At 51.5% G+C, this 18,012-nt stretch overlaps 6 protein-coding genes across 6 annotated transcripts; 4 read left to right on the forward strand and 2 right to left on the reverse strand.

Moving 5' to 3' along the window:
* Nucleotides 1-921: 921 nt before the first annotated feature.
* AYO20_11295 (hypothetical protein) lies at nt 922-4,936 on the forward strand (the record flags this gene model as incomplete). The annotated part of the gene is made up of 2 exons (XM_022649547.1): nt 922-1,855; nt 1,905-4,936. 2 exons carry the CDS (start codon nt 922-924, stop codon nt 4,934-4,936), a joined length of 3,966 nt encoding a protein of 1,321 aa, XP_022494482.1.
* A 236-nt stretch (nt 4,937-5,172) lies between these two features.
* AYO20_11296 (hypothetical protein) lies at nt 5,173-6,604 on the reverse strand (the record flags this gene model as incomplete). The annotated part of the gene is made up of 2 exons (XM_022649548.1): nt 5,173-5,544; nt 5,639-6,604. 2 exons carry the CDS (start codon nt 6,602-6,604, stop codon nt 5,173-5,175), a joined length of 1,338 nt encoding a protein of 445 aa, XP_022494483.1.
* Nucleotides 6,605-7,081: 477 nt separating this feature from the next.
* On the forward strand, nt 7,082-7,980 carry AYO20_11297 (hypothetical protein; the record flags this gene model as incomplete). Its single annotated transcript, XM_022649549.1, has 2 exons — nt 7,082-7,310; nt 7,391-7,980. The coding sequence occupies 2 exons, from the start codon at nt 7,082-7,084 to the stop codon at nt 7,978-7,980; spliced, it is 819 nt and encodes a 272-aa protein (XP_022494484.1).
* A 1,102-nt stretch (nt 7,981-9,082) lies between these two features.
* AYO20_11298 (hypothetical protein) lies at nt 9,083-11,123 on the forward strand (the record flags this gene model as incomplete). Its single annotated transcript, XM_022649550.1, has 6 exons — nt 9,083-9,213; nt 9,280-9,473; nt 9,535-9,814; nt 9,892-10,271; nt 10,344-10,664; nt 10,729-11,123. 6 exons carry the CDS (start codon nt 9,083-9,085, stop codon nt 11,121-11,123), a joined length of 1,701 nt encoding a protein of 566 aa, XP_022494485.1.
* Nucleotides 11,124-11,288: 165 nt separating this feature from the next.
* On the reverse strand, nt 11,289-12,795 carry AYO20_11299 (hypothetical protein; the record flags this gene model as incomplete). Its single annotated transcript, XM_022649551.1, has 3 exons — nt 11,289-11,411; nt 11,468-11,954; nt 12,017-12,795. 3 exons carry the CDS (start codon nt 12,793-12,795, stop codon nt 11,289-11,291), a joined length of 1,389 nt encoding a protein of 462 aa, XP_022494486.1.
* Nucleotides 12,796-14,678: 1,883 nt separating this feature from the next.
* On the forward strand, nt 14,679-16,729 carry AYO20_11300 (hypothetical protein; the record flags this gene model as incomplete). The annotated part of the gene is made up of 3 exons (XM_022649552.1): nt 14,679-15,293; nt 15,358-15,700; nt 15,798-16,729. 3 exons carry the CDS (start codon nt 14,679-14,681, stop codon nt 16,727-16,729), a joined length of 1,890 nt encoding a protein of 629 aa, XP_022494487.1.
* Between the last annotated feature and the right edge of the window lie 1,283 nt (nt 16,730-18,012).

The raw sequence follows: 18,012 nt of genomic DNA on the forward strand, positions 1-18,012 counted from the left end.
CAGCTCCTCCCACTTTAACTTGCTCTGCTTCTGCTTTTCACAACGAGCTTCAACCGAACGATCCACCGAACGGAGCTCATAGTTCCTAAGCCTGCAGGGTTTCCATGGAAAGAAAAGAAGATGGATTGTCTGTGACAAGACACCGGCGATGCCGGAGCCTGAAGAGAAGTGACGGTGCGTCGAGATGCCGCAGTCTGTGGACAAGGATCTAGCTGGACGCTCTGCAGTGTCATTGTGCCAGAAATCCTCAACATGAAAGGACGGCATCCAATGGGGTTGACCGGATCACCATACCGGATGGACAAATGTGACGCTGTAGATATCTGGCGGTTTTCTCTTCCTCATTGCCATTGACTCTGAGGCTACATGTCGCTCCAGCAACTGGCCGAAAGACCACCATGTTATGATGGCCCTGGGGACAAGGAGTCGCAAGTGGACTTTGCATCCTGCGTTTGACGATATTGGCTTCGTGGAGAGATTGCTTGTCGATTTCGCCACGCGAGGGGTCGAAGAGCCCTTCTTTCATCCCACTACTCGGTACACATCCTGAACCCCTTGGCGTTTTACTGTATTTTGACTTTACAAAACTACTCGTTTTACATCCCGTTACGCTTTCCCTCTGTATGTTACCAAATTGGTGTTCTGTATTCCCTGTTGCTCAGACCCACCTCGATGGCCACCTCGCCGACCATTAACCCACAAGGAGCAATCCTCTCTGTGCGGTATCGGAGTGGAGGGATTTACTTTCAGACGCTGAAACAATTCCTACGGCAATGCAAATTTCCAGCGTCGTGCACAATGAGAACGACGAGCTAAGTAGTTCTCGAGGGATACCACGGCCAGGGAAGCAGTCTTTGCAGGTGAAGCACACGGACACGACACTCACGAGGCTGCAAGCAGCCTCGCCAGCCCTGTGTTAGCATGAATCTTTTCCAGAAGCTCGTGGGCTACCCTCGCCTGCTTTTGGCTGGTAGCCCTTCCAAAATCGATGCGGGCATGTTATTGTTGGCCATACTATCTGCGATAGCGTCCGGCATCCCATTCCCACTGATCGGTATCCTTTTTGGTCAGCTCATTGACGACTTTAACTCGGCAACTTGCGACTCGCCCGATACTTCCAGTGCTCGGTCACAGCACCAACACAGCATCAACGACAAAATCCTGCTGATTTTGTACTTGGCCATCGCCCAGTTCGTCACCATCTACATGCACCTCTCGTGCTGGACTTTGAACGGGGCTCGGCTCGCACAAAGACTACGAGAGAGTTACTTACATAATCTGCTCCGACAAGAGCCATCGTATTTCGACAATCTGCCTCCCGGAGAAGTCGCCTCTCGACTTAATGGCGACATCCAAGCAATCCGGTCAGGGACATCTGAGAAGGTGGGAATCTGTCTCTCAAGTCTATCCTTTTTCATCACGGCATATATAGTCGCCTTTATCAAGGACTATAAGCTCGCGGCGATGCTAGTCTCGTTGATACCGGCCTACTTCTTGATGTCATTTGTGGGAAGTCATTACGTCGAAAAGTACTCTGGAATGATGTCGGACTACGCTGCTACCGCTGCTTCGATTGCTTCGGAAGCACTTTCCAATGTCGTTGTTGTGCACGCATTCGGCGCAAACACCCGGCTGGAGGATAAATTCGCCAAGGCGCTCAAGGCTTCAGAGCACGAAGGTCTAAAGAAGGCGTTGGCGGTTGGTGTACAATCCGGGGTCCTGTATTTCATCGCCTATTCTGCGAACGGTCTAGCATTCTGGCAGGCAAGTCAACGGATTGCGGATGCAGTCCGTCATGATGCTAAGGCCGCCTCCGTGGGCGTTACGTTTACAGTAGTCTTCATCTTGATTGAAGGTCAGTTTGAATCGAGCTTCATCTCAGAACATTACTAATATGTCGACAGCTACGTTGGTCTTGAGTCAGGTTGCGCCTTTTCTGCACCTCTTTGGGGCGGCTGTAGCATCATTTCAAAAACTGCATAAGGATATGGATCGCGAGCCGTTGATTGATGGAACAGCTGCTTCGGGGTTTCCCCTCTCACAGGCGGAAGGCGGCTTCGAATTCCAGGGTGTCTCATTCAATTATCCCTCCAGACCTGAAGTCACAGTCCTGGACCAGGTCAATCTCCGAATTCCTCCCAGGAAACACACTGCCATAGTTGGGTTTTCTGGAAGTGGAAAATCCACCATTGCGGGACTGCTTACAAGATTGTATGATCCTACTCAGGGTCAAGTCTTGTTCGACGGTCATAATCTCCGGGATCTGAATCTCCACGACCTCAGAAGCTTCCTCAGCCTCGTGCAGCAAGACCCCTCGCTCCTTGACCGTTCTATATTGGAAAACATTGCCCATGGCTTGATCAATTCGAGCCATCCCAGTCACACACATCTGAAGGCAACACTCCTTGGCCCAGACCTTGCTAGTCTCGCCCGCCAAGTCAGGGAGGGCCAGGACTTGAACGCTGCAGCAGAGAAACTGGGTTCAAATGTCGTCGAGATTATTTCCTTCGTCCGAAAGGCCGCAGAGCTCGCCGACGCAGATTCTTTCATCGTTACGTTGCAATACGGATACGGCACCGTGGTGGGATCGAGTGGGCGGCTGATCAGTGGTGGCCAGAAGCAACGGGTTGCTCTTGCCAGGGCTCTTATTAAAGATCCCGCGGTTCTTATCTTGGATGAGGCCACGGCCTCTCTGGACTCAAGAAGCGAGCAGCGCATCCAGCAGGCCATCTCTGGAATTGCCAGTGGCAGGACTATGATCACGATTGCTCACCGACTTTCGACTATCACTGGTGCCGACAATATAATAGTCATGCAGAAGGGGCGCATCCTTGAAGAAGGGTCTCATTCAACACTGATGGCAAAGAACGGCGCGTACGCCGACCTAGTGAGATTGCAGACTCTCGGATCCACATCTGAGAAGAACGTGACAGCAGACAGCACCCGCCAATCAGATCATGGCTCCTCAAACAAGGGTGCTACCGGAGAAAGTACATTGTCGATTGACGGGATCGGCACCGTTGAGAAGACTGAAATTTCGGCAAGTCAAGATGAAGTAAATGAATCGGTGGAAGAGCAGGAAGAGCCCGAGATCCCATCAAAATCGCTGTGGTCTTTGTTGCGAGGGTTTGCACCAGTCTTAAGACCACATCTATTAATCATCATTATCTCGCTTCTCGCCTCGAGCGTTGTTGGCGGATCATTCTCTGCGGAGGCCGTGATCTTTGGAAACACTGTCGGCAGCTTGAATCCTTGCCAGAGCGAGTCCTACATTCGTTCTCGGGGCAGCTTCCTCGGTCTGATGTTTTTCATTCTCGCAATCATCGAGTTCTTTGCGAATGTGACCAGTTGGACGGGGTTCGGCTGGGTTGCTGAGAAAACGGTCTACAGCGTGAGAGTCTTATCCTTCCGATCATTATTTGGGCAAGATCTTCAGTGGCATCAGTCTGAAGGCCGGACTCCCGCCTTACTGCTCTCTTACATTACCAGAGACGGTAATGCGCTCAGTGGCTTGAGCGGCTCCGTCATCGGCACGTTGTTCTCAATCACTGTCAACCTCATTGTCGCAATTGTTTTGACTCATATTATTGCTTGGAGAATAGCACTGGTCTGCCTCTCTCTGGTGCCGCTCCTTCTTGGAGCTGGTCTTATGGAGCTCCGAGTACTCGCGAGATTTGAAGAACGGCACGAAAATGCATATACCAAATCAGTAGACATTGGCGTGGAGGCAATCACATCCATCAAGACGATCGCGTCCCTTTCACTTGAAGAAGAGACGCTGGAGACTTACCGACGATCACTGAAAGGTCCCCGCAAGGAGACGCTCAAAGTGAGCCTATACGCAAGTCTCTGGCAGGCAATGACTTATCTGCTCGGTAACCTCGTGAATGCGTTAGCTTATTGGTGGGGCTCCAAACAGATTATTGCGGGCAATTACACCCAGACACAGTTCATGATTGTGGTATTCTCCCTCCTAGTCAGCGCACTGCTCTGGAGCCAGATGTTTGCGCTCGCCCCAGAGCTCACGAGCGCGCGAGCTGCGGTGGCAAGGCTCTTGGGTCTCATTGAGATAGGGCCGGACAGGATGCAAGGGCGTGTGAAGGGAACACCATCTCTGGATCTATGTTTCGAGGATAAAGACCTGGAGAAAACCGCCGAAGCAAAACCGAATCTTCCACCCAGCAACCAGGGCTCGAGCGTCCAGCTCTGCGACGTCCACTTTGCATACCCAAGTCGACCGGAGGTTGAAGTCTTGAAGGGGCTGAACGTCGACATTCGACCGGGAACACTCTGTGCCCTAGTCGGTCCCAGTGGCGCTGGTAAATCGACCATCATCTCGCTCGTCGAAAGACTGTACACCCCTCAATCCGGATCCGTCATCGTCGACGGGCTTGACGTGACAAAGACTCGCGACGTCTCCTTCCGGGACACTATCGCTCTGGTGCCACAAGAAAGTGTCCTCTTCGAGGGAACCATTGAATTCAACATCGGCCTTGGTGCTCGTCCGGGCCATGAAGCCAGCATGGACGAGATTCAAGAGGCCTGCAAGCTGGCCAACATCCACGACACCATCCAATCTCTGCCCGACGGCTACCAAACGCTCTGTGGACCGAACGGCAATCAGTTCTCGGGAGGGCAGAAGCAAAGGCTGTCGATCGCGCGAGCACTGGTGCGCAAGCCCAAGTTGCTGATCCTGGACGAACCCACCAGTGCTTTAGACGCCGAGTCGGAGAAGCTTCTACAAGATGGGCTTGAGAAGGCCTCGAGGGGCATCACGGTGATCGCTATTGCGCACCGACTGCACACGATAAGGAAGGCGGATGTGATATTCTTGATTGAAGGAGGCCAATGCGTTGATCGTGGAACGCATGAGGAATTGCTTCAGAGGTCGGAGAGTTATAGATTGAACGTTATGCATCAGACGCTGGCTGAGTAGCAAGAAGATGGGGCCTAGGAGGGAAGACTGATAAAAATGACTAGAATTTTTCATTTGCAATACGTTTCTCAATTTTCTTTTGGAAAAGATCTCGACTATGTTCCTCACAGTGAGGGGCGGAAGAGTCCAGGAAATGTCACATTGTCGGAATCACAGGGATTAGAAAACAAAGAATGCTTTTTCCATAAACGATCAGTGACTATTCTCAATTTTTGACCCTCCTCTCTCACAAAAGGCTATAGCTTAGCATTCCAAGCTGCTCGGTCTGCCGATTCCAACGGCTTCTCCCGCCCGTCCCAGAAGAGCGGACACAACTGGAACCATTTCTCCCGGCTCGCAATCGAATGCACCGAGCGCTTGTGGCCCAGGTCGACGTACTTGCCGATGACCAGTCCTTGGGAGTTCTCGTAGGATAGGATAGTCGCGCCCGTGGCCTTGGGCTCGCCCACGGCGTTGGCGGTGCGCGGGTCGTCCAGAAAAACGTAATGGATACAGCTGGAGTACCAAGCGTTGACGCGGTGGGAGCCACGGAACGATGCGTCGCCTACGAGTGAGTGCCGGCCACGGTCGTAGTCGCCGGCGTCGTAGTGGGCGCCATAGTGATCTTCCTGTTTGGTGGAGAAGGAACATATTAGAAACTAGATGATAAAATGAAGGGGTGGAAGGAGTCTCGACACCCTACAAAGAGATGAGGGGACCTACCTTTGCCCAGTACAGCTCGAAGTAAGCGAAGCGTGCGTTGTTGAAGCGCCCGAACAAGCAAAGAACGTGCGGATCAACCCACAGTTTGCGCAGGTATTCGCGATGCTGCTCCAAAGTCCCTGTCTCGTTCCACCCTGCCGCAACACGAGGGTCGTTCTGCCATGTGTTGAAGAGTTTTAGGTGCTCCGGATCTTGCCAGTCGACCACTTCCAGGGAAAAGTGCTCGTCCAGCTCCGGAATGTAGCGGCTGTAGGCGATTGATCCTGGATGTGGCTTTGGGCGACGGATCGGATGACGCATGTAGATGGGCTCCTCGGGGAACTTCATGGTGAAGTGGTAATTCTCAGGCATGATGGGGTACTGGGCCAGAGGCTCGCGCGAAGGACCATCTGTGCCGTCTCCTACGACCCAGATTGGACGAGGCCCCAAAGGAGAAGCTGCTCCTTGCCAGAACGAGCTTCGAAGGATCAGCAGCTCGTCAGTCCGTGCGTTCAAATCGTCATTGGGGCGCCATGGCTTGGGATGTTCGATGCCTAAGCCCGTGGAAAGCAGTTCGTGGCGAATGACATCCTTTCCTGCACCAGACAGGCTGAGTCTGAAGTACTCGTAGGTGGGATGGGCGAGATATATCGCATGAACAACATTCCAGATCTGACCAAGGGAGGGTGGGCTGCCTCCCACCCACTCGAATGTTGTGTGAGGACTCCGAACTGCACGTGCCCAAGCGCTGTTGTTGGAAATGGGCGGAACCTGCTCCTTGGGTTTGAACAACAGTTCCTGCCACGAGAGCGAGTCGCTATGTAACGGTTTTGGCAATGGCCGTCCCTCCGGGGGCTGACCCTCGTGTGTTAAGATGAATCTAGCTGGCTTTGTTTCCGCAACAGCGCGCACTTGATATGTGGTCAGAAACGGGTGTGGCAGCTTGACCGGAGCCCACTTGTATGAAGGGGTTGGATTATGAGCCATTCTGAAAGAATTTGAAAGTCCGAGTTCCAAATGAGATAAATGTCACAGCGACATCAAAATCATCCCCCAACAATCGTTCTCTGGTGTTAGGATCTAGAGAGAGGAGCTTGCTGGGAGAAGAAGGGATTGAAATGGCAGAGTAGGACGAAGACTCCGAGGAAGGGGAATAAACGGCATACAGCCCCCACCATCCCCAACCTGGTCCTCCATTCGTAGGCTTTTGTCGAATATGGAGCGCAGTTTGCAATTTGCTGAACGCTCTCCTCAGGCCGAGGATCGGATACCTTGGCAGACAGCGTTTCAGTGGCTACATCAACGTCTCAGAATTCGGCGGCACGTGAAGCTCTTATATACACGAGGCTAAAAGACACAAACTTCTTCCGAGAGAAGGAAACTGGTGAAGCTAATCGACGATACTTCCTTTGAATTGCGCTTGCAGAGAAACCTGTCAACCCAGACGCAAACCCCGGAACACAAATGTCTCTCAGATCAAGGCCATTGAACTTCCAGCATTTTCAAGTCTCTTTCCCGCTTGACAAAATCGTCCAGGTCACTTTGAACAGACCAGAGAAACTGAACAGTATCAACAAAGCCACGAGCCGCGAAATACAACGGATATGGGAGCTCTTCGACCAAGATGAAAGTTTATGGGTCGGAATCATCACAGGCGTTGGCAGAGCTTTCTGTACTGGAGCAGATTTACAAGGTATGTTCGGGTGCGCGGTCTGGCTCTACAACAACAACTTTACCTGAGACTGCAACTGACAAGAATATGTCCTTGGTCAGAATGGAACGAGATGAACAAAGCTGGTGTGGTCAACGAGATGTCTGCTCCCGGTCTCGCTGGGCTGCCCCGTCGAGTTGGTAAAAAGCCGATCATCGCGGCGGTGAACGGTCTGTGCATGGGAGGCGGCTTTGAGATGGTGGCCAACTGCGACCTCGTCATAGCTTGCTCCTCGGCCATTTTTTCCCTGCCAGAAGTGAAGCGTGGGATCGTCCCTGTGGCAGGCTGTCTACCACGGCTAACACGTACACTGGGGCTGCAGCGTACAACCGATCTTGTTCTGACTGGCAGAAACGTGGGCGCCAAGGAGCTTCATTACTGGGGCCTGGTTAGTCGGCTGGTGGAATCTGCCTCTGAAGTTGTCCCCGTGGCAATTCAAGTCGCCCAGGACATGTGTAACAACAGTCCGGATGCGTTGATTGTTGGCAGGCTAGGTATTCGGCAGAGCTGGGAAACTGGTAGCGTGGAGGAAGCGGTGTCGATTCTTGCTGATCAATGGTACCCTCGCTTGATGGCTGGACCCAATTTCTCGGAGGGGATTCAGGCGTTTGTGGAGAAACGATCACCAGACTGGATAGATTCGAAGTTGTGAGAGGGTACAGCTGATGCATGTTCCAAGACAGAAGACTCTGGTCACAGCAAGAGTGTTACCGCCGTGCAGAGTTTCAACCTGGTAGGTGGGGACATGGTCAATCATGTACATAGCAGGAATTTACTTATATCTCCACCCTTACTACCGCTCCAGGCAAATTCCTTAACAGGAGATCATCGCCGAGCTAGGTATGTCGGTATGGGGAATATTTCACGGAGTATCACTTAACCGAACACGTATTGTAATGTCAGCTCTCTGAAATGACTGAGATACCGCGCTTGTATCAAGAACTCTTTCCCAAGTTGGCGTAGCGTATTGAGCGGAGCTTGTCAAGACTGCGAAGACCATCAAGCCAAGCCACGTTTCCCCTTCTTGTTCCAATGTTGCAGTTTTCACAATATGGGTCGATTGGCGCAAACCTCTACTGCGTCATTAGAGGACTGTCAATGGTGTCCCTAAGACCTTGAATGCGTAGTCAAGACCGGCGGCTTCGGTTGTGCCCAACAAGTGGACACGGTGAAAGAAATGACGCATTGAAAAAGTCACAGGGGTTGCAAAACAACAGACCTACCTATCCAAACGTCAGCTGTTACTGGTGCGGCACGACATAAACCCCCTTATCAAACTTATACATCTTATCTAATCTGATTGTTGATCGAAATTGTCGCAGTGGATAACTTTGCCACCTTCGCAGAAGCTGCCAGGGGGTGTTTACTCGCTTCAATCCACATGGCTCGAACGAGTGAATTTGATTGATCTTTCTATCGTATGGAAACATGTGGAACCGAAATCCTACTCGGCGGAATCTGCTCTGCTACCTGCAGGTTTTTCCCGGCCACCCAGTTGGAAGCTTAGTGTGAAATACGCGTTGAAGCAAATTCTTCGGTGCAGGTGCATCTTTTCTTGCCCGGCACGCGAACCGAGATCGGAGATCGCGTAACATCAGTCTCCAGAAGCTGCAAAATGCCAGCCTGATAGACCACGTGAGTGGGGATGATTCTCTACACAATGTCAACATAACATTGACAACTGCAGACTGGGCTCTAGGGCACGAAGAGGCTGAATATCGGGACTATTGAGCATTCGTTAGCTTCCTGTTGCGATGTCTCTAGACAGCATCACAGAGACCACGGTATTTCCACCTCCAACGGTTCCGTCCATCCTTCATGGCAATTCGGAGGTGCCTTTGTTAGATTTTACTCTCGGCGAGCTGCTAGATTTCCAGTGCAAGAGGTATGGGAGTAAAGAATGCTTGGTGGTACCGTGGACGGGCTCCAGATGGACCTACAGCCGTCTCAGGGACGAAAGCATTCGACTTGCGAAAGCCCTTGTTGCTCGAGGGCTACGCGCAGGAGATCGAATCGGTATCATGGCCGGAAACTGTGAGCAATATGTCTCGGTCTTCTTCGCCTGTATGAGGCTGGGATGTATACTGGTCATTTTGAACAACACCTACACCGCATCTGAAGCATTGTATGCTCTGAAATTCACTGGTACGTTTTCTTTTTCTTTTCACAACCTGCTATTGGAGCCACTCCTGATTCGAAGTCATAGAATGCCGAATATTGTTTGTAACCCCCCGGATCGGTCATCACGAAAATGGGCAACTCCTCCTCCAGCTGAGAGAGAAGCCAGGCACGGTCGAGGAGATTATCATTCTACGAGGCCCGCCCGGCCATTTTACCCCCTATGCAACACTCCTAGAGACAGGAGCAATCGAATCCGATAAAATTCTCGAGGCAGCCTCAAAGACATTCAGCTGCCATGACGTTTGCAATCTCCAGTTCACCAGTGGAACGACAGGCAATCCAAAGGCTGCGATGCTGACACATCAGTAAGTAGCCTACTGGTTCCTAGCTCCTCCCGTCAGAAATATCCTGCGTGGGCTGTAAAGCTAACTGGTACTTCCAGCTCCTTGGTCAACAACAGCCGTTTCATTGGCGACCGCATGGCCTTGACGGATCAAGACGTGCTCTGCTGTCCGCCGCCGCTCTTCCATTGCTTTGGCCTTGTCCTCGGCCTACTGGCCATCATAACCCATGGCGGAAAAGTGGTTTATCCCGCAGAGACCTTCGACGCCGTAGCGTGTCTGAGAGCCATCTCGGAGGAACGATGTACTGCCCTTCACGGTGTCCCGGCAATGTTTGATTCAATTTTCAGCCTGCCCCGACCTGAGCACTTCGATTGCTCAGCCTTACGAACCGGTATCATAGCAGGGGCTCCTGTGCCTCGCCACCTGATGGAACTTATGGTCAATGAACTCGGGATGACCGAGTTCACCAGTAGTTACGGTATGGCACGCATGTAACTCAGCCAGAAGGGCCCGTTGACAGGCTAACCCCCGGTACTATCAGGCTTAACAGAAGCTTCGCCGACTTGTTTCAACGCATTCCACAATGACCCCACGAGTCTGAAGCTCACCACCGTTGGCCAAGTCATGCCGCACGCCCATGCAAAGATCGTTGACCGACAGGGAAGAATCGTACCGGTTGGTGAGCGCGGAGAGCTCTGCATCGCCGGCTATCAACTACAGCGAGGCTATTGGAGGAATGTGGAGAAGACGAATGAGGTCATGATCCGTGACGCAGACGGTGTGCTATGGCTGCATACCGGCGACGAAGCTGTCTTTCACAGGGACAAGACGTGCACGATTACGGGTCGGTTTAAGGATATCATTATCAGGGGTAAGCAAGCCTTCTCTAAACATGCACTCATCAAAGCTCTCACTGACGATTCATCTCCTACCAGGTGGAGAAAACATCTACCCCTTAGAGATTGAGAGTCGTCTGGTCGAGCACGAGGCCATTGACCGCGCTATCGTCGTCGGTGTCAAGCATTCCAGGTACGGCGAAGTGCCGGCTGCATTTCTCCAACGCACCAGCTCGACTCATTCAACGGCCCAACGGGAACAAAGCGTCGAAGGAGGATATACCAGTCCGATTGCTCATCGTCCCAGCGACGAAAACATCCGTGAATGGGTGAGACTGAAGCTTGGCAGGCACAAGGCTCCAGCACATATTTTCTGGCTTGGAGAAGATGGTATTCCGGCCACAATACCACTGACAGGGAGTGGAAAAGTGAGAAAATTTGAGCTCGCGCAGCTCGCAGGGCAGTTGGTGACTAAAGGGAAACCGAAACTGTAGTTACCAGACATTTGCGATGAGAAGGTTCCGCCGAAGATAGAATGTGTACTCTATGTACAGACCACAAGAGTTGACTTTTTTAATCTCTCCCTCCCTCTCTCTGGATATATATATATATCCCGGTTCCAAAGCCTGATTCATGCGCGCGATTCCATGTGGCCAATGTTACAGCCTTGCCGACCTCCCCTCCTCCTCCTCCTCCGTGGTCTGCTCGGTCCTCCGACGCAGTACCGACTCTGCCAGACGTCTACTTCTCTCTGCAAGAATCTGGAGCAGGCTGTCGTCATTCTGCGATTCCAGACATTAGTAGTGATGATGCAGACAGATGGGAGTCCGTCACTCACCTGGTCTCCATCATCGGCAAGAGATCCTTGAAGCCATATCCCGCACCCTGGCGCGAGGACGCCCTTTCTAAAGTTGATGTGGTAATCGCGATCAACTGTGACACTAGGACCATCGAGCAGCGCTTTTAAAGGTTGGAGGGTTCTATGGTGGGCGTTTTGTTCGAAGCCGGTCGCGGAAATGACGGCGTCGAATGTTGCTGACTCGTTTGGATTCTCGAGACTTTGCACGAAAAGTCGCACGCGTCCGTCAACAGTTTTCTCTGCATTTATGACCTCATGCTGGAGTCTGATTTGGAATCTCCACTTGTTGCAGTCCGGCTCTTTAACACTGAAGTCGTACTGGGTGTCATATATCTGTCTCAAGAGGCGAGGTTCAATTGGCGGACTAGAGGTCAAGGGCGAGGCTCCATTGACTTCTCTTCTCCTGATCTCGGGTGGCATATTCTGTTGTTTTGCTGAATGCGGATGCATGATACTTTGCAATAGGCTAGATTTCGCTAGAGCATTAGAAAGCGAAACCGGTGGTGGACACCCAAGAGGCCAACTTACAATGGCGTCTCGTCATCTCCCCGAAGGACGGCGTCTTTGGTGAACCAAATGACTTCGTGTTCTCCACGGATCCCATGAAGCTGATCAAATGCCTCTGCTGCGCTTTGGCCATTTCCTAGAACTGCGATACGCGCTCTCGGTTTGTCGCGTAGAAGTGTTGAGATGGCTTCCGGATACTCTGAAGAGTGCAGGACGAGATTTCGAAGGGCAGGAGTGCGGAGTACTTCTGGGACATAGGGATGCTGCGATGCAGCATAGACGACCTGCCTGGCTGTGACGGCTTTTTGTTCTCCTGTCACAGCATCCATAAAGACCACCTCCCACGCAGCGACGCTTCCCCTGCCGTCTTTCAATGGTTGCACACTGGTGGCCATCTTGCCGTACTGGACTTGGGTGTGAAGGCGGGTAGCACACCATCTTAAGTAGTCGCTGAACATCTGCCTAGTCGGGCGCAGCTGAGCGCTGTTCGCATATAAGACGAGCCTATTAGTTGCATGGAGGTAGTTGAGAAAGGTGAATCGAGAACGCGGATTCTCTGAGGTGATCAGGTCGTGGAGAAATGAGATCCTAAGTCTGGAGGCAGGTGTGCACCGGAGTGGCGTCCAGAATGCTTCCAATTGAGATTCCAGGAACAAGGTATCCTTGCTGAGTGCATGTCTTTCGTCCAATGCGACAGCGTTTGCGATGCCAGTGAGGTCAAAACCGACACACACCAAGTCGAGAGGTGGTGAAGCGGTGCCCTTGTTGCCATCCATGAACGCGTCTGGATGCTGTATCATACTTGTTGTAGTGGTGGAAGCATTGATGAGGCCTCGATCGATGACTTAGGAGGATCGAGGCACTCAGAACGATTTCTTGGTTGGCCAACGACTGGGAGCGCCTGAACCCTCCTCCTCTTCGTGTAGAATTGATGCAACCAAATTGTGCCTCTAGCAAAAGACTTCCATTCGCCGACAATGGCATTCCTACTCGCGACGATGGGACCATGACATGGCCCCATGGGAGAATCCGGAAGCCGTCTCAACCTGAGATCGGTGTCATTTGAAAGATGATACAATACCAAAATTACACCCTGGTTTTACCTGTATTAACAGTCAGGCTCCACTATCCTTCACAGAGTGGAGCTCTCTGAACGGATCAGATAACTCAATTTCCACTTCCTCAAGCAGGAGAATTTTCATCAGATAACGAATCCCAAGATACACTTTTCCACTTTTGCAGCTTCTTTAACCCTCCTAAGTTTCATCGGTGCGTGATTCTGCATGCCACAGATACCCGCCCTCATCGCGCCGTTCCCGCCAAGCTTGTTTTCAATGGAGCTTCTCCAGGGATTCAGCTCCAGACCCAGATACCCATGTGACCATGTCGGGTCTTCGTGATCACGAAAAATTTTCATCTGATAAGACCATCGTCGTTTCATTCTGCCTCGCGTGGACCATTGGCATCGTTTTGGTGGGCACTGGATCGTCTTCCTCACTAGGAGAATGGAGTTGGACCTTGTGCCGAGCACGACGGAAGATTTCTCTCCGACCTCGGACTTTGCATTCTCTCCAATCGGCAATGGACGTGGCGACAAGACAACGACTTGACAACGCCGGTCGATACTCCCCAGCCTCATTCGACAACATGTATATCCCCGTTGATCTCGCTGCGATGCAGACGAAAGATTCACGATCATCTGCTCTGAAGCCGTATCGCCGCAAAGTAATGACGACAGGACACAAGAGAGCATACACGATGTCCCTGCAGTGAAAATATGCTTCGCATTCCCGATAGAGGACTTGGCGCAATCCATCCCATCCTTGGCTTGTCTGGGAGCTCCATTTTCTGGTTGCCAGCTTCCCTTCGCTCCCTTCCAGAGTGTCGAAGCGACATTCCACTTCCGGATAATCAAATCTTCTGTATCAGGACGTGATTAGATGTGACAGCGAAAATCTGATCATCAGTCACATAACTACGGAGCCAAGCCCCTGCCAACTCCCACGTTCCACTCTCTTAGCTTTTTTGCACTATTGGGCTCCGAATGACATGCTCGGTGCTTCTTCGCCTTGGTTCACTGTTTCCCCTGTGTCCTGGGCGCCGAGCCGCTTGCCAGGCCGCAAGTTACAGATGAGGGTAGAAGCACACGCCAATGCTCTTGCGCCAGTCTCGCACACCAGCTGCACAGGCTATCGGCGCTGCAGTCTGCAGTCTGGATCCTGGGCATATGTTGCCAGAGCTATGACAATTAAGCTTTTCCAGTCACGGTCTGCACCGTGGCTCAGGCACCTACGCGTGGTTTGACCATACGGTATCGGCCGATGCAAATGCTCACTTGAAGCCCGTGAAAATCTCAAGACAGAAAAAGCTTTTCACTCTTGGCTATCCAGGGTCATGATCATTCGAGCTACAAGCCAAGTCAAATGAGCAAATTGACCTCAAAAAAGATCTTGTTGTTGGCTGGCATGTCGGAATGAATCCGACATCGGGACTCAACTTGGGCTCTGGCCATACTCGTTGTTCTCGATGTCCTGCTTGGCTAATGGGGCTAGGCTTGATGGCTTGGCATGTTATGGGCTTATACCGAAGCCATCTGAGTGAATCAATCCATCCACGTTGAAAATCCTCGTCCACTACAAATTCACATTCGCATCAACACCTGGTCGTTAGAGACACTTTCACCATGTCTGCTGCTGGAAGATTCAAGCTCAACTCGCTGAGACAGTTTCTGCGCTCAGATGGAAACAGTATCGCGGAACAGAGCCAGGAAAGCACAGTGTTGGAGAGTGTCGATGACAAGAATGCCGCAACTCACGCACACGAACCCGTTGAGAGTGGTAATGGAAGCGATGGAATGCAACCAGAGTTCCCGGCCCAAGATGCTCAGGAAGGCGTGAGAAGAGTTGAGGCAATCACGCTGGCATGGAGTAAGACGTCCCTCATCATCACCTACATGTGGTACGTCCTCGTCATCGAAATGTCCGGCGACGCCCTACATCCCATCTTGCTAACTCATCGGCTGAATAGCTTCTATCTGCTGTACTTTGTCAACGCTTTTCAATTTTCCATCACGGCCAACCTTACACCATACGTGACCAGTGGCTTCGAATACCACTCGCTCATCCCAGTCATCTATATCGTCTCCAGCGTGATGACGGGAGCTGCCTATCTGCCGATTGCGAAAATGTTGGATATTTGGGGTCGGCCAGAAGCATTCCTATTTATGGTCAGCCTAGGTACACTGGGCCTTATCCTGCAAGCCGCCTGTACAAACATTCAAACATTCTGCGCAGCCCAGGTATGTTAGCCGTCGAGCGGACGCCAAATTTTGGTTATGTCAGATCACTAAGATGGCTATGTAGGTCTTTACTAGCATTGGGTTCACCGGGATGATCTACTCGGTGGATGTCATGACAGCTGACACTAGCAAGTTGAAGAACCGGGGCCTTGCTTTCGCATTTACCTCTTCTCCATACATGGTCACCGCTTTTGCAGGCCCTAGTGCCTCAGAGGGCTTCTACGAAGACATCAACTGGCGTTGGGCATTTGGGACCTTTGCGATCGTCACCCCCTTTGTGGCTGCGCCGTTGTACCTCGTCATGCAGTATAACTTGCGCAAAGCGAAGAAGCAAGGATTGTTGGACAGGCCCAAGAGCGGTCGCACACTCTTTCAGAGCATCTGGTTCTACATTATTGAGTTTGACGGTACGTAATTGTGCCAAACAACCCCCCCCCCCCCCCTCTCCCCCCCCCTCTCTCTCTGGGGGAACGGAACTTAACTTATTGACGAATTATACTACAGCTTTTGGTGTCATTCTCCTCGCGACGGGGCTGGTTCTCTTCCTCTTACCCTTTTCCCTCGCCCAATCGACAGCGGATGACTGGGGATCCGGCTCCATCATCGCAATGTTAGTCGTGGGCTTCGTGCTGCTGCTCGTATTCGCTGCCTTCGAGCGATACCTCGCACCAAAGCCTTTCATTCCTTACCAACTCCTCGTCTCGCGGACCATTCTCGGCGCTCTCCTCCTCGACGCTGTGTACCAGATCGCGTATTACTGCTGGGCCAGCTACTTCAGCTCTTTCCTGCAGGTCGTCAACAACCTGACGATCGCGCAGGCGGGCTACGTAAGCAGTACCTTCGACATCATCTCCGGGCTGTGGTTGCTGTTCGTGGGCTTTCTCATGCGCGTTACTGGCCGCTTCAAGTGGCTTCTGTTGTGTGCCGTCCCGCTGTACATGCTGGGCGTGGGTCTGATGATTCACTTCCGCCGGCCGCACACCAATATCGGGTACATCATCATGTGTCAGATCCTGATCGCCTTCGCGGGCAGCACCATGATCCTGTGCCAACAAGTCGCCGTCATGGCGGCCGCGGAGCACGGCCAGATCGCCGCCGTGCTGGCAATGCTCGGTCTTTTCGGGTACATGGGCGGAGCCGTGGGGAACAGCATCTGCGGTGCCATCTGGACGCATTCTCTACCCGGCGCACTCCAAAGACTCCTGCCCGAGAACCTCAAGCCCGAGTGGGAGACCATCTACGGCGACTTGACCGTGCAGCTGAGCTATCCAATGGACAGTCCGGCGCGCGAGGCCATCATGGAGGCATATGGAATTGCGCAACGTAGGATGTTGATCGCCGGAACCAGTGTCATGGGCCTGGCACTTTTCTTCGTCCTGATGATCCGTAACATCAACATCTCCAAGAACGCGCAGGTCAAGGGTGTCGTATTCTAGAACGGGAAGCAAGCATCGTGATGCGGTGGAGCTGTCTGGACTTGAGTGTGCGCCACCTCCGCCGCCTGCGAGGTATTATTAGTTACGCTCGGCATTCCGTAGGACAGGCTTCTCACAAAGGGTGGATTCGTCCGCTGATGCCGTAGCCCTCTACTCACTCGTAGGCTCTATAGACAATTAAGCGCCTCTTTACGATGGTAGGGATCGATGATGATGGCAAAAATTAGCCGGGTCTATCTAGAGGTCTATTTTCTTATGACGCCGTCCAGAGCTCCCACAACCCATCCATAAGGAATTGTTACCAAGTCTACATTTTTGAAGCTAGCTCGTCCGAATTCTCCCACGTTAGGACATGAAAGACAGCATATATCGTTAAACAACCCTCCTTACTCCTACGATCTCTGTCCATGGGCCTACAAGCTATCTCAAGCGGATGATAAAGATCGGGCACGATTTAGGAGGCCGAGACGAACCGTATAGTGGCTAGAGGGTAGCGTTAGGGTCCCCTTTCCCTCTCTTAATTTACTTTTTACTTTATTTAGACGTTTTTTTCCTAATAATATACCCTCTAGAACCTTCTAGAATCTTAAGAATAAAGTAGAGAGATATTAGAAATAGCGAATAGTTACTCTTTATCCTACTACCCTACTCGATAGTACCCATCGAAGGATTCCAAGATTTTTTCTATAATAGGTACTAAGGAAATAGAAAGTCGAATATCTCTTAGTACCTATCGTAAAAAACGACGGTTTTTTCGATTTTTACGTTTATTAGGGTCTATTCTTCGATAATATCTACTTAGATTAGCTAAAAGACCCTAAGATCGACTAATATAGTGTTAACCCTATCCAAGAGGACCTGGGAATGCTGGCAGGATTACTACTAAGGCGGGCGGAATGGACCAATTAGGGCGCCTAGATCTAGAGATCTCTATAGGATTACTCTCTAGGATTACTTTCTTCTATATCCGCGCCGAGCGGGGGGATTAAGGTAATAATGGGATCGCTAGAATACCCTATCTAAGAGGACCCGGGAACGTCGTAGGATTCCTAGTGAGGCTAGGTAAGGCTAGCTAATCCGGCGGCGCGGTCGTACTAAGGTATCGCTATATTCCGTCGCTATACTTTTTCGACTTACTAATCCCGCTATTATAGTAATAGAAGTAAAATCGGGACTAATATACTTACCTTATCGCGGCCGATCGATCGTCTTATAGTATATAGTAGTAGTATATCGCGTAGTAGAATAGTAAAGTTATTAGAGTAAGCTCTCTCCTACTACGT

Source organism: Fonsecaea nubica, assembly GCF_001646965.1.
Source record: "Fonsecaea nubica strain CBS 269.64 chromosome Unknown Scaff144, whole genome shotgun sequence".
NCBI classification, from domain to species: Eukaryota; Fungi; Ascomycota; class Eurotiomycetes; order Chaetothyriales; family Herpotrichiellaceae; genus Fonsecaea; species Fonsecaea nubica.